Genomic DNA, 15429 nt, shown 5'->3' with positions numbered 1-15429 from the left:
TAAATACTTTCCCTGGGTTTATTAAAAACACATAAGCAATGATTACTTTAGTAAGTCGCTATTGCTTGTCCGTCATACACAAACACACAAGACAATGTTTCTCAGGACTATAATTTCATCACAATTTTCAGGGTGATTTAACGTAATTTGGGATGATATTTTCATTCTGGTTTAGCAAAGATAGTAAAGCAGACTATTTGACTCAGCTGGACCTAGAGCCTTTCTACCTCTCTGGATTCATCTGAGGCAAACACACTTTAAGTTACCCTGCATGGAACGTATGCTTCTATTTAATTTCTTCCCCTTAAGTCTGGGTGTGGCTTCTGTTGGCCTTCTGACCAATAGAATGTAGGAAAAAGTATTTATATATCACTCACCTGATTATGTCACATTATACAAGACTGTCCAGTGAGACTGTCGGAGACTTACCAGAGAGACTTTCCTTACTTGTTTGATGAAGTAAGTGGCCATATTGGGGAAGCTCATATGGCAACAGACTGTGGGTGGCATCTCAAAACTCTAGGGAACATTGAAGAGCTGGGGAAAATCCTGAAGCTCTCAGTTCTAGAGATGAAAGTAACTGAATGCTACCAACCCCCATGTGAACTTGAAAGAGATCCCCAAGACTCAGGTAAGAACACGATTCTGATTGATACTTTGATTCCAGTCTTGTGAGACCCCTGGAAAGACCTAGCTGAGCCATGAGTAGAAATCTGACCTACAGAAACTGTGAGATAATGAATATGTGTTGTTTTAAGCTTCTAAGTTAGTGTAATTTTTTATACAACAGAGAAGACAAATGCACATCCCCTTCCAGTATCTCAATTGCTTTATGGCCTCAGGCACACTGGCTTTCTTTCCAAATTGCCATGTTCCTTTAACCCGCCGCCATGATACATCTAGACTCATGTCCCATGTTCAAGGTTTTCTCTCCATCCTTCACTCTCCCCACCTCCTTAATACATACACAGTCTTCACGTTGTTAAAACCTAATCATCTTTTAGTACCAATATCAGTCAATAGTCACTCATATGTCACTCCTTCAGACCCTTCAAAATAAACCAGGCCCCTCCCTCTTCCCTACTTTAGTCTCTAAGCTTTATTAGGACTGGGAAGTTCACTGTTTCCTCCTCATTTAATACAGGGCTGTATACAAAGTATTCAATATAATTTTATTGGTATGATGAATGTGTTCATGAATGAGTTCATTTTTTGAATTATATTTGGGATCTGGAGAAAATGTATTTTCTATGATTCTCAAAAAAACCTACTTGGTACTTAAAATAAAGCTTTCTAAAATTATATTCGCTTAGCACAAAAGTAACACTGGGGGATTTTGAGGATTATACCGAAGAATAATGGAAATAGAGCTGCTTGTTTTTCTTCCACTCAAATGACAGGAAGGAAACAATTAACTTACCTGGCCAGGCTTAGAATTTTCACAGACAACAATATCATATTCCCTGGCAAGTTCGGGTGGATTGTCATTGACATCCAGAACTCTAATGCCCACTGCGACATGGCTCAGCAAACCAGGATTGTCTGCAAAACACACAGGGATGTATTTAGTATTTCCGTGCACACTTCAGAGGTTTGGTTGAAAACAAATCTCCTTAATACTGTAGCTTGTCTCTAGCCCCATATGCCGCAGCAGGGCTCTTGACAAAAGACAACTTAATGATGGCACTCTTTGCTAGAACTCATTAACTTACAGAAAAATGAAAAATGAACACCAAGGCATGACGCAAATGCTAAAATGATATTTTGTCATATCAAGGAAATTACATGTTATTCAGGAACTGGAGTGGGAGAAAGTTGTCAGAATTCACTGTCTGCTGTCGAGCTGAAGGCATGAACAATTGGTTTCATCATTAATCTAAGAAAAGCAGCTGGTAAAAAAATCACGTAAATTTTAAAAAGTTCAAGGTTTCAAATCAAAATAAACTTGGAGAAAATAGAAAGTAAAGTTCTTTAAATAAAGGATCATTTTCCTCTTATAGGAGAATATATGGAGTGTGTGATGTTAAGTCATACTGGGGAAAAATAAAATTTAAATCAGCACTTAGCATGAATTCATATATAACTCTGGTAGATATCAAAATGTCAGAGTTAACACTTCAAAATAGGTTTTAAATGCAGTCTCCCCATTTTTCTGTAAGTTTATTAATTCTGAAATGTAAGAAAAAGGCAAATATTTGATTGATTTTACATGTCAAAGCTATAAATGCAGAATTCGTAGTGGGAAAATTAAATCTTTTTTTTTATTGCTGACATTTCTGTCATTATCTGAAAAAAACCCAAAATTAAAATTATAATAACAGACTAACACATTAAAAAAAACTAGTGAAAAAAGATATAAAATTTACACAAATTTATCAAAGCAGAACACGAGAAGGCAAAAACTAACCAGACTCCTAATGAAAAAGAGAGAATAAATATATATACAGAAGATACTAAAAATAGTAAGAAAGTGGCTGGGTTAACAAGTGCCATATTTGTTTCTAAAAGAAATAGAAAATCAGAGTAGTACTCTAATAATAAATGAAACTCAATTTTTAGGTAAAAAAATAATTTTTCCAAAGAGAAAACAATCAGGCCTAGTTAATTTTACCTAAAGTTAAAGAACCAGGTAATTTTAGTCTTATACATCTTTTTTCCCAGAAAATAGAGGGAGAAGGAAATACTCTACAACTTTTTTTCTGTGGCCTGAAGACTTTGATATCAATAGCAGATGCTCCCGCTCATGAGAGAGAAATTTCAATAACTTAAATAATAGCAAACTTAGTCCACTGGTGTGTAAAAAGAAAATCTATCTTTAGCAATTTAGTTCCAGGAATGCTTGTTTAATTCAGCATTAAAGGAAGGAAGGAAGGAAGGAAGGAAGGAAACAAATTTTAAAAAGTACAAAAATTATCCACAAACTTAACGAATCAAAAGAGGGACAAAAAAGCACAGATGTCACCTCAACACATATAGAAAAAACAAGAAATAAAACGCAATATCCATACATTCTAAACAGTATAAAATAAAAACAAACAAAAGACTTGTTAGCAAACTAGAAATAGAACATGCCCTCTCAAGCTGATTAAGAATACATTAAACAAACAACAGGAATAAAAAACTACAATGTATATTATTCTTAGTGGTGAAAAACTAACGAGTCAATAAAAATACTGTAAGACACCTAGAAATAAAGCTAATAAAGTATATGAAACACCTACACACAGAACACTTTTTTGAATTTCATTAAAGATCTGAAGAAATTAACAGCTATATCATGGACGTGACTGGAAGACAAACTATCATGAAGTCAGCCTTTCCAAACTGATGTGTAAATTCAATGTAATTTAATACAAATCCAACGGGAATTGCTCCTAGAAATTGAAAGCTGATTCTAAGATTTCTAAGTACTAAGATTATTCAGACTTGTATAGAGCAGCTCAATAAAGGATACTTGCCCTACCATTTGTCAAGGCTTGTTATATAGTATTAGAACTTAAGACATTGTGCCAATGTCAAAAGATACACAAACAGAAACAGAAAACAGAACTCGGGCACAGGTCCATTATATAGAGAAATTTAATTTATAGTAACGATGCTACGGCAGACCAGGGGCGAAAGTACAGATTTATTAAAAATGGTTTTAGTAAAACTTGTTATCCATGTCTTCATCATCATTGTAAAATAGACCATACATTATACTAAATCCAAAAATACATTTTAAATAATTAAGGACTTAAGTGTGTAAGGCAAAACTATACGCATTTTAGAGCAAATATTAACATATAACATATCAAGGTACAGGAAAGTTTTCAAAACACAAAATATACTAACTATAAAGAAAGCATTGATAAACTTGATTACATTAAAATGTGATATTTTTAAAATTTCTCCAAAGAGGAAAAAAATGTTACAACATGAGTGAAGATATTTGCAGTATATGTAACTGACAGAATATCTGCATCTCTAATATATAATACAAAACATTGATTCAATAAGAGAAAAGAGCCAGCACAATATAAAAATGGGTAAAATTAACGACAAATATGTAACAGAAGAGGTAATGTAAATGGCAAATAAATATATGAAAATTTTTTCAATATCATTAGTATTTATAGAAATGCAGGTTAATCAAAATAAGTTACCGCTTAACACCAAGGAAACTGACACAATATTAAGAAGTTTGACCAGATTCCTCAAATGCTGGATTAGATATAGACCCATGGGAATGCCAGTAAATTAAAATGAACCACATGTAACAACTTATGCAGTTGTATATTCTCATGTCCAAGATCCAGCAATTTCCCTGCCTTGTATCTGTGGGAAAACTCTTGAATCCATATGCCATCAGCACAATTAACAGGAACACCAACAGCAGGAAAATACAAATGTCTAACAACCGCTAAATAAATACACTAACTGTGATCCATTTACATCAGAGAGAAGATACATGAATCGCAGCATGGCCACATGGGGATCAATCTTAGAAACAAAATGCTGATTAAAATATTTTCTCAGAAATGTCTCAGAAGACTGCATCCAAGTACAGTAAAATTTCGTAGAGCTGGAAAACAACACGCAAAATTAAATGATTTATTGTAAAACTAAATAAGATATTGTATAGGACAATGTTATTAGTGACACTAATTCTTAAGTACAGCGATGTGTTAAAATTTGTTTTGTTTATTATTAAACTTTGCAATATATTCTTTGTAGATTTAAATACTATGTTCAACATATAGAAAAAAGCTACAAAAACATCTTGAAAGTAATATAGTCTGTTAACAGCTTCATATATAATTAATATTGGCATTAAAAATATTTTTGTCTCTGCACAGTGAGTGATAATGTGATGCTTATATATCATTATACTAAACAATTTAATATCATATAGAGAAAATAAATATATTCACTAATTTAAAATTACTTAAATACTGATTTAAATATTTGCTTATTTATAGTGACTTCTGTTTATGAAGACAAGCCACCACTACAACTTTTATGGAAGCTAATATTGACCATTACTGATTTTTCATAATATTTTAAAACGAAAAGATAACATTTAATCCAAGTTCTCATTTTGTAAATTACAAAACTGAAGTTGACACGGTTTAAATGACTTATCTTGGCAAAACCAGGGTTATGATCTATTTCTCTTGCCTTACTATTGCCACTATATAAATATCTCTCTTCTGCTGTAAATATTATTTATGATTTTTTTCATGTATTCCTATATTTCTCAACCAGGTATTTGCTTACCTTTTAAGAGAAGAAAAAAGCAATCTGTTCTAGAAATCTAAGGAAAGAACAATTTTATTAGTTCTAATCATTGTATTAGAAGCCTTAATTGTCCCTGAGTAAATAGTTCTGTGCTCCTTTTCTGAGCACAGAGTCAGGAGCAATCTTCATGCAGTCAGAAAAAATGTTTCATAGGAGAGGACAAAGGAAAGACTACATTTTAAGGAAGGACTAGTATAAAACAATAACTAAGCGTGTGACTATTCTCAATCTTCATTTTCTCACTGTCCCACCTCCGTCTTGCTCACGCTGTCCTCTGGAACTGGTATGGCCTTGTGCCCAGTTCATTCTTGGGTACAGGAAGTTAAATCCTTCTAGACAGAAATAAACTCTCTCCATGTTGATTCAACATTATTTTACATCTTTAAAGTACAATTAATATTCCATCACTTAATGATTAAAAGTACTGTGTTGGGATCAGACAAATACCACTTTGTCTGTAGACTTCCTACCATTAAATGTTCCTTGGAGAAGCTGAACTGAATCTAACCTCATTGTGGATGTGACTAATGATCTGCCCGACATGCACTGTCAGGGACAATCACAGGAGATACTGATAAAAAGATGTCAGAGTAAGCTTAACGGCATTACTGATGCAAATTGAATAATTGCTGTCTGTTTACTAGAAGTAGGACGATGTATAAAAACTGTAGCTTTAATTCCAGATAATTAGAGCTGAAAACCCACTGGAGCTTGTAGCCACTTGTGGATTACCTGCATGCATTCTGGTATTTTCTGCTCAATAGTAAAATTAGCTAATTCTATATTAGTGACTTGGCAAGTTCGTTAGGTTTCTATTTTTTATTTCTCACAGTCCTTGGGTTAATATTTTACCCTTAAGTATCAATCACTTTACCTATAAAATGTGAATATATTCATGTGTGTTAGAAGCATTTTGTTATGACAAAAATTGGATAATGTCCCTGAAGTTCTTAATGCAACATTTCTGTTAATGCTATTATTATTTTCATTTTCATTCTTCATTTCTAGAAATCAATTTTAAGTCTTTATGATGGCAGAGTAAATAAAATACTTCAGAATCAGACAAATCCAAATATGAATCCCCTTTCTATCACTCTTCGGGAACATAAACTTTGGAAAGTTATATATTATTTCTATGCCACAATTATTTAATCTGTAAGCTGGAATATGAGTTATTTGACTTGCCAAATTGTGTTTCTGAGAAACAATTAAGGAAGCTATGTAAACTTTAAAATACGAAACTTGGGAGAGAGCAGAATGCATATTTCAATCCTTTCTGAAAATCAAACACAAAACAGAAACAAAAAATAAAATATATACCATGATGACAATTCTATACATGTGATTTCCATCATGACCACACTATATAAAAATCATCCATGTTTTATGCAATATCAATGAAACAGGAGTTCACATCAGCAGAGTGTCCCCTATGGAGACAGTGATGACAATGAATGGTACTCCAGTGCAAAAGTCAGCTTGATGTTAAGATATTCAGAGGATTTTCTATAATTTGAGGAATAACTCATTTTATCCAGCAAATTCATTTGAAGAGTCTGATATGTACATACCACTATGATCGACTCTAGAGAACACAGAACAATGAAATAAATCACTCCTCTAGATTTCCCACTATCAATATGGAAGGGAGAAAAACTAAATATTGGTATTTTTTCCATTTTCTTTCTTTAAAATAGTGACTTAAGTGTTTAACTTAACTTTACCCCAAAGTCATTACTATTTAAATATGCGCCCCTCTGAAAAGCTAAATCATGTTCATCAGTATATATAGCACAGTTTACTAGATTTCTAAGTATTCACATTCTAAAGCTAGTATTAAATAGTTGTCAAATATATAAGCAGATCAGTGCAAATTTTCTTGTCAATATAATGTAGATTTCACAGATTATTTTCCTGACAATGTGGTTTTATTCTTCTTTATGAAAATTCACTCAAAATGAAAAACCTTATATCTTACTATAATAGTAAATTACACTGATGATGAATTTAATTAAATAATCACATTTACAGCTGTTTCATAAATGCCCATGCTTATAAAGATGTATTTATAAATTGTATTTTTTGGTCTGTGTTTTTTTGATTCTTATTAAAAGATTTCATTATAGGCATATACCTACAAATCAAAACAGTCTGTACTCTTGTGAATTGTCATGGTAGACTGATGCTAGAATATTTTAAAATGCTAGACTAATCTTTTGCTTATTAAAAAATATGTTTCTACCATATCCTTAAATAAATACATAAAAATAAGTTTTTCAAATAAGTATTCAAATGAAACAAATTTTCCACACAATATATTTATTTTGAAATGAAGACAGTTTTGCTATTTTTACTTGAATTTTAAAATCTTGCATATGAAAGTCATATTTAATTGTTAGAAAAACAACTGAGATAAAAGAATATAAATAATAAATAATAGAAAATCCTTAGTAATATAAGTATTTAATCTATTTAAGGATTACTTTATGGATAAAATTATCACCATACCTGGTACGTGCCTGGTACCCTTATGTCCCTTTTCTCTCCTTCCTTCCTTCCTCATATCTCATGTAAATACTAATTGAAAAGTCAAATATTGTATGTAAAATAATTTAGCATAATGGATAAGTGAGAATATATGCCTGATATCTAATAGATTAACCCTAAAACATCTTTTCCTTATAGCCAAATAGAAACATTTAAAGTAAAACATTCTGTGAAGTGTATGTGATAGAAAATTGAACTGACCCTATATGTTTTAAATCATTTACTTCCTTCTTAATAGTTAAAAAAATCTGATACTCGTCTAGAAAACCTTAAAAAAATTGCAAAGCATTTAGAAACGTGTTATCTAAAATTCATTTCATGTACTTATCCAATTTTTTTTTATCAGTGTACTGTATAAAATCTTATTTATTAATGGTCTGCTCATCAGAAAGATCCCAGATTGAAGGGAATTACTGTAAAACAAATCTTGACCATTTTAAGGACATTATTTCTTTCCCAGTTACTCATAAATCCTCCAACAATTCCCAATGTGTCTGTAGTATGATTGCCTGAGACTAATCGAGGTGGAAACTTCAAAAGTTTAAGTCATGTCTTTGATGTTAGGAATGAACACTGTCTTTGTTCTGTAGCCAGAGCTGTAAGGTCAAACTAATTCACCTCCAAGAATCACTGGGATGATGTAAGAATATGCTATTGATTATAAAATAAATTGAAAATCTTTATTTTCTTTTATCTCTTTTAAAATGCCACAATTGGCCCATTCAATTGTAAGAAAGAATATAACAAATGTCACATTTATTTTCTAATTCTTGTCATAATTCAGTTTTAACATTTATTTTCCAAGTTGGTCATTTCATCCATAATGCCTGTGAACTCTTCCAGCTTTCATCTTTGTAGAGTTTTCCAAATTCCTCTTGTGATGAACTATTGTGCTGTCCTTTGAAGTTATATTTGCAATTATATTTTTTGATGCTGCCTAGAACTTAACTAATAGAATGGATCACCATTTTACATTCTTTTTCTTTTTCTGGATGAGCAATGTAAGGATAATAAGAATTTTCTTACCAGATACAATTGGCATGTAAAAGTATTTTTTTATTACAACAAAACAGGAAAACAGGAAATCATTAATAAAAATGATGCATATATATTTTACACATTTGTATTAAAATATTTGAGTGCCCAATCATTCTCCAATCTCCAATCTCTGGATGTAGGGATAAGGCCTTATCTCTGAGAACTGAGATAGCGTTCAGCTGCTTGGGGTTAATGTCATCAGTCTTATAAAAAACACATGCACAGGAGCGACATCAGCATCATGGCAGAGTGAACGTGCCCAGGATCCTCTCCCCTCCAGCATACAACAAAAGCAGACATCTATACTCCAACAGAGGACATCCTAACACAGCACAAAAAAGTCAGAGAGACAGCCATACGATGGAAGGCAGAGAGGCTGGAGGCCCCTTGGAGGAGCTGGAATGGGGTAGGAGAGAACTTCACTGGTTCCCCTAAAGACTGCTATCCGTGACCATTGGAGGATCCGAGAGGGAATGAATGGGGGAGGGGACATTCATTCACAGGAACATGAAGGGCCCCTGAGGGCCCATGCAACCTACAGGGAAGACCTCTACGGGGGCGAGAGCTTTCATGGGGGATGACCTCATCAAGCACACACCCCAGAAGAGAAAATAGTGAGAGCAGAGTGAGAAAACACAGAGTGCATGCAGGAGAAAATGCCCTTCCCCTCACCTGCCTTGCACCTGCTCCACTGCCTGGGATCTCAGCTGAAGGCAGACAGCTCAGAATATGCAGCTCTTGACCCCCACCCAGTGGTGACAGGTGGTAATGTCAAACAAATAATATCAAGATACGTAAGATCCAAGCCACCTCCTCTAGAAATATCAAAAATTATATCAAATCTTCAGATCAGAGAGTAAACAAGTATCCAGAATTCATTCCTGAGGACACAAAAATATATAAGCTAAATGACAATGAATTCAAAATAGCTATCATCCAAAAACTCAATGAGGTAAAAGAGAATGTAGAGAAACAATTCAATGGGTTTGGGAGCTACTTCAGAAAAGAGATTGAAACTATAAACAAGAATCAATCTGTAATATTAGAGATGAAAGACACAATGGAAGACATAAAACAAAATACGGATTCCCTGATTACTCAAGTGGACATCATAGAGGCGTCATAGAGATCGAAGATAACACGTTGAAATGCTCCAGACAGAGGAAGAGAGAGAACAAAGACTAAAAAGAAATAAAGAAAGTCTCCAAGAAATATTTGACTCAACTAGGAAATGCAACATAAGAATTATAGGTATTCAAGAAGGAGAAGAGAAGGAGAATGGAGCAGAAAGACATAATAGCAGAGAACTTCCTAAACCTAGTGAAAGAGAGGAAATCCATGTGAAAGAGGCTACCATATCTCCTAGATATGTCAATGTAAAGAGACCTACTGCAAGGCATAAAATAGTAACACTGGCAAAAATGAGTGACAAAGAAAGAATACTAAGGGCAGCAAGGCAGAGGAAAATAACCTACAAAGAAGCCTCTATCAGGCTTTCAGTGGATTTCTCTGCAGAAACCATACAAGCTAGGAGAAAAAGGAGGGACATATTCAAATCCTTAAAAGACAAAAATTTTCAGGCAAGAATACTCTATCCACCAAAAATATCCTTCAGATATGATGGAGAAATAAAAACTTTCCCAGCCAAACAAAAACTAAGGGAGTTCATAGCCACTAGACCTCCCCCTACAAGAAATCCTCAAGAAGGCCCTCATGCCTGAAAAAGAAAACAAAAGGGGAAAAAGGGCACAGAGTAAGGAGATAAACAGGTAGACAGAATCAGAATAGGATAGCAAATACTTAAGCATAATATTAAAGATAAAAGGAAGCAAAACACGAGAAACAAAGATAATCTTGTTATTTTAACCATAAACTCATAACCCAAGATGGAATAAGATGTGAGAAAAACAACTTAGAAGGGAGGAGGAAAGGTACTGAATTCGCTTAGACTAAGGAAATAAGAGGCCATCAGAAAAGGGACTATCTTATACATGAGATTCTGAATACAAACCTCATGGTAACCACTAAACAAAAAAGCAGAACAGAGACACAAATAATAAACAAGGAGAAAACAAAGAAATGCATCATAAAAAACTAGATAATTCAGTGGGTAGACCAAAACACCCAGGATGAGAAACAAATGAAATGCAGAACTGGAAAATGAGTTATAAAATGAGAGCATTAAGAACTTATACATCAAGAATTAACATAAATGGATTCAATTCTCCAATTAAAAGACACAGAGTGGTGAGAAGGATTAAAGAAAAAGACTCAAAAATATGCTGCCTCCAGGAAACACATCTTGGTTCCAATGATAAACACAGGCTCAGAGTGAAGGGAGGGAAGACGATACTCCAAGCTAATGGTAAACAAAAGAAAGCAGGTGTCACAATACTTATATCAGACCAAGTAGACTTCAAGATAAGACAGATAAAGAGAGACAAAGAGGGGCAGTATATAATGATCAAAAGGACACTCCATCAAGAAGAAGTAACACATAAATATCTATGCACTCAACACAGGAGCACCAAAGTACATACAGCAACTATTAACAAACCTGAAAGAAAATATTAATAATAACACAATAATAGTAGGAGACCTCAATGCTCCACTCACGTCAATGGATAGATCATCCAGACAGAATATCAACAAGGAGACAGTGGAATTAAATGTAAAACTAAATCAGTTGGACTAATAGACATATATAGAACACTCCATCCAAAAACAGCAGAATACACATTCTTCTCCAGCACACAGGGAACATTCTCAAGGGTAGATCATATGTTGGGAAAGAAGGCAAGCCTCAACAAATTTAAGAAAAGTGAAATAATAAGAAGCATCTTTTCCAATCAAAATGCTATAAAGCTAGAAATTAATTACAAGAAAAAAGCTGTGAAAGGGACAAAGATGTGGACACTAAACAACAAGCTATTGAACAACCAATGGATCATTGAAGAAATTAAAGGAGAAATCAAAAAATATCTGGAGACAAATGAAAATGATAATATACCATACCAACCTATATGGCATGCAGTAAAATTTGTAGTACGAGGGAAATTCATTGCAATACAGGCACACCTTAACAAACAAGAAAAATTCCACATAAACAATTTCAAATTACACCTAACTGAATTCGAAAAAGAAGAACAAACAAGCCCAAAGTCGGCAGGAGAGAAACAATAAAAATCAGAGCAGAAAAAAATGGTATTGAAACAAAAAAGGCAGTAGAAATGATCAGTGAAACAAGACCTGGCTCTTTGAGAAGATAAATAAAATTGACAACCCCCTAGCCAGAGTTACAAAGAAAAAAAAAGACAAAGCTCAGATAAACAAAATTAAAAATGAAATGGGAGAGATAACAACAGACACAACAGAAATACAACAGATTATGACTGTTCTATGAAAATCTGTATGCCAACAAAATGGACAATCTAGAGGAAATGGATAAATTCTTATACTCTTAAACCTTCTCAAAGCTGAATTAAGTAGAAACAGATAATCTGAATAGACCAATAACAAGGAAAGAGATTGAACCAGTAATCAAAAACATCCCAAATAATAAAACCCCAGGACCAGACAGCTTCCCTGGGGAATTCTACCAAACTTCAGAGAGGATTTAATACCTATCCTGCTCAAGCTATTCCAAAAAATTAGGGATGATGGAACACTTCGTAACACATTCTACGATGCCAGCATCACTCTGATACCAAAGCCTGACAAGGACAACACAAAAGAGGAAAACTACAGGCCAATATCGCTGATGAACATAGATGCAAAGATCCTCAACAAAATTTTGGCAACTCAAATTCAGCAATACATCAAAAGGATCATACATCATGATCAAGTGGGATTTACGCCTGGGAAACAGGGTTGATTCAACATTCACAAATCCATCAATATGAAACACCACATCAACAAATTGAGGAACAAACACCACATGATCATCTCAGTAGATGTAGAGAAAGCAATTGACAAGATCCAACAACCATTTAGGATAAAAACTCTTAACAAAATGGGGATAGAAGGAAATTATCTGAACATAATAAAGGTCATATATGACAAACCCACAGCCAACATCATACTCAATGGACAAAAGCTGAAGACCATTCCCCTAAGAACAGGAATAAGACAAGGATGCCCTCTATCACCACTCTTATTTATATGGTACTGGAGTATTTGACCAGAGCAAGTAGGCAAGAGAAAAGAATAAAAGGAATCCAAATAGGGAGTGAAGATGTGAAACTCTCACTGTTTGCAGATGACAAGATCTTATATATAGAAAACCCCAAAGAATCCATTGGAAAACCAATGGAAATAGTTAACAACTACAGTAAAGTTGCAGGGTACAAAATCAACTTACAAAAATCAGTTGTTTTTCTATATTCTAATAACAAACTTACAGAAAGAGAACTCAAGAACACAATTCCATTTACAATTGCAACCAAAAGAATAAAGTACCTAGGAATAAATTTAACCAAGGAGAGAAGGGCTTATAAAATGAAAATTATAAGACATTACTGAAAGCAAGTGACAATGACATAAAGAGATGGAAAGAGATTCCATACTTATGGATTGGAAGAGTAAACATAGTTAAAATGGCCATACTACCCAAAGCAATCTACAGATTCAATGCAATCCCAATCAGAATCCCAATGACATTCTTCATGGAAATAGAACAAAGAATCCTAAAATTCATATGGGGCAACCAAAGATCCTGAATTACTAAGGCAATCCTGAGAAAAAAGAACAAAGCTGGAGGCATCACACTCCCTGACTTCAAAATGTACTACAAAGCCATAGTGTTCAAAACAACATGGTACAGGTACAAAAAGAGGCACACAGATCAGTGGAACAGAACTGAAAGCCCAAACTAACACTGAACATCTACGGACAGCTAATCTTTGAAAAAAGCTGCCAAGAACATGCAATGGAGAAAATACAGTCTCTTCAACAAATGGTGTTGGGAAAACTGGACAGCCATATGCAAAAGAATAAACGTAGACAATTATCTCATGCCATACACAAAAATAAACTCAAAATGGATCATGACTTGAAGTCCTGAAACGATAAAATTCCTGGAAGATAATATAGGTAGTACACTCTTTGACATCGAACTTAAAAGGATCTTTTCGAATACCATGTCTTCTCAGACAAGGAAAACAAAAGAAAAAATAAACAAGTGGGAGTTCATTAGACTAAAGAGCTTCTGCAAGGCAAAAGAAGCTAGGATCAAAACAAAGAGACAACCCATCAATTGGGAGAAAATACTTGCAAATCATATATCTGACAAGAGTTTAATCTCCATAATGTATAATGAACTCTCACAACTGAACAATAAAAAACAAACAACCTGACCAAAAAATAGGCAGAGGGTATGAACAGATATTTTTCCAAAGAAGATATATAGATGGCCGATAAACACATCTAAAGACATTTAACATCATTATTCATCAGGGAAATGCAAATCAAAACTAAACTAAGATACTTAGTGTAGTATTACTCCTGTTAAAATGCCTATAATCCCAAAGACTAGAAATAACAAATTTTGGAGAGAGTGTGGAGAAAAGGGAACCCTGATACACTGCAGGTGGGAATGCAAACTGGTGCAGCCACTATTGAAAACAGTATGGAGAGTGCTCAAAAAACTAAAAATAGAACTACCATATGGCCCAGCTATCCAACTACTGAGTACCTACCCAAATAACTTGAAATCAACTATCCAAAGTAACATATGTACCCCTATGCTCATTGCAGCACTATTCACAATGGCAAAGGCGTGGAAACAATCCAAGTGCCTGTCGACTGGTGATTGGATAAAGAAGATGTGGTAAATATATAATGGAATACTGCTCACCCATAAAAAAGGCCAATTCATCCCATTTGCAACAACATGGAAAGAGCTGGAGGGAATTAGGCTAAGCAAAATAAGCCAACTGAGAAAGACAAAGACCAGATGATTTCACTCATATGTGGAATATGAAAAAACACATGGACAAAGAAAACAGTTCAGTGGTTACCAGGGGAAGGGGGGTGAGGGGTGGGCACAGGGGGTGAAGGAGAGCACTTACATGGTGACCGTCAAGAAATAATGTACAACTGAAATCTCACAGTGATGTAGACTATTATGAACCCAATAAAAAACCTAAAGCCCCCCAAAAACACAAGCACAGCATCATCTGTGAAGCTCAAAACTGATTTATTCCAAGTGAAGAAATAATAGGAAGATATATTCAAAACAGGTTAAATATAACAAAAATTTTGACTTTCTATGAAATTCTCTGAGATTTTATAATTATCTCATTTTTCTCCTAAATTGCAGCTTATTTTTAGCAAATCATTTTCATCATGTCTTAGGAAAACTTTCAACTCATGCTACACATATCCTGATTCCATTATGTACATTCTTTTGTGTAATATTTAAATAAATTACATAACTACAATGATAAGTTTAACAGGCTTTGAAGTTTAATTCAGGAAAGAAACTTCGTATTTTGGCCAGGAAATAGCAACTCATACCAGACTAGCCTGCATGTCTGACTAGCATGAATGACTATAAAACTGAAC

At 34.0% G+C, this 15429-nt stretch overlaps 1 protein-coding gene across 10 annotated transcripts in view; it reads right to left on the bottom strand.

Annotated features, from left to right (window-relative positions):
• The window catches only part of CDH18 (cadherin 18), a 903322-nt gene that overhangs the window by 41538 nt on the left and 846355 nt on the right, over positions 1-15429 (bottom strand). For all 10 annotated transcript variants that reach the window (XM_070245958.1, XM_023625812.2, XM_070245959.1 and 7 more), the window contains one exon: positions 1421-1542. In XM_070245958.1, the coding sequence (XP_070102059.1) occupies positions 1421-1542 (122 nt within the window). The remainder of the gene's footprint in view (positions 1-1420; positions 1543-15429) is intronic.

This window comes from Equus caballus, chromosome 21 (genome assembly GCF_041296265.1).
Source record: "Equus caballus isolate H_3958 breed thoroughbred chromosome 21, TB-T2T, whole genome shotgun sequence".
Taxonomy (NCBI): Eukaryota; Metazoa; Chordata; class Mammalia; order Perissodactyla; family Equidae; genus Equus; species Equus caballus.
This window is presented reverse-complemented; position numbering and strand designations above follow the sequence as displayed.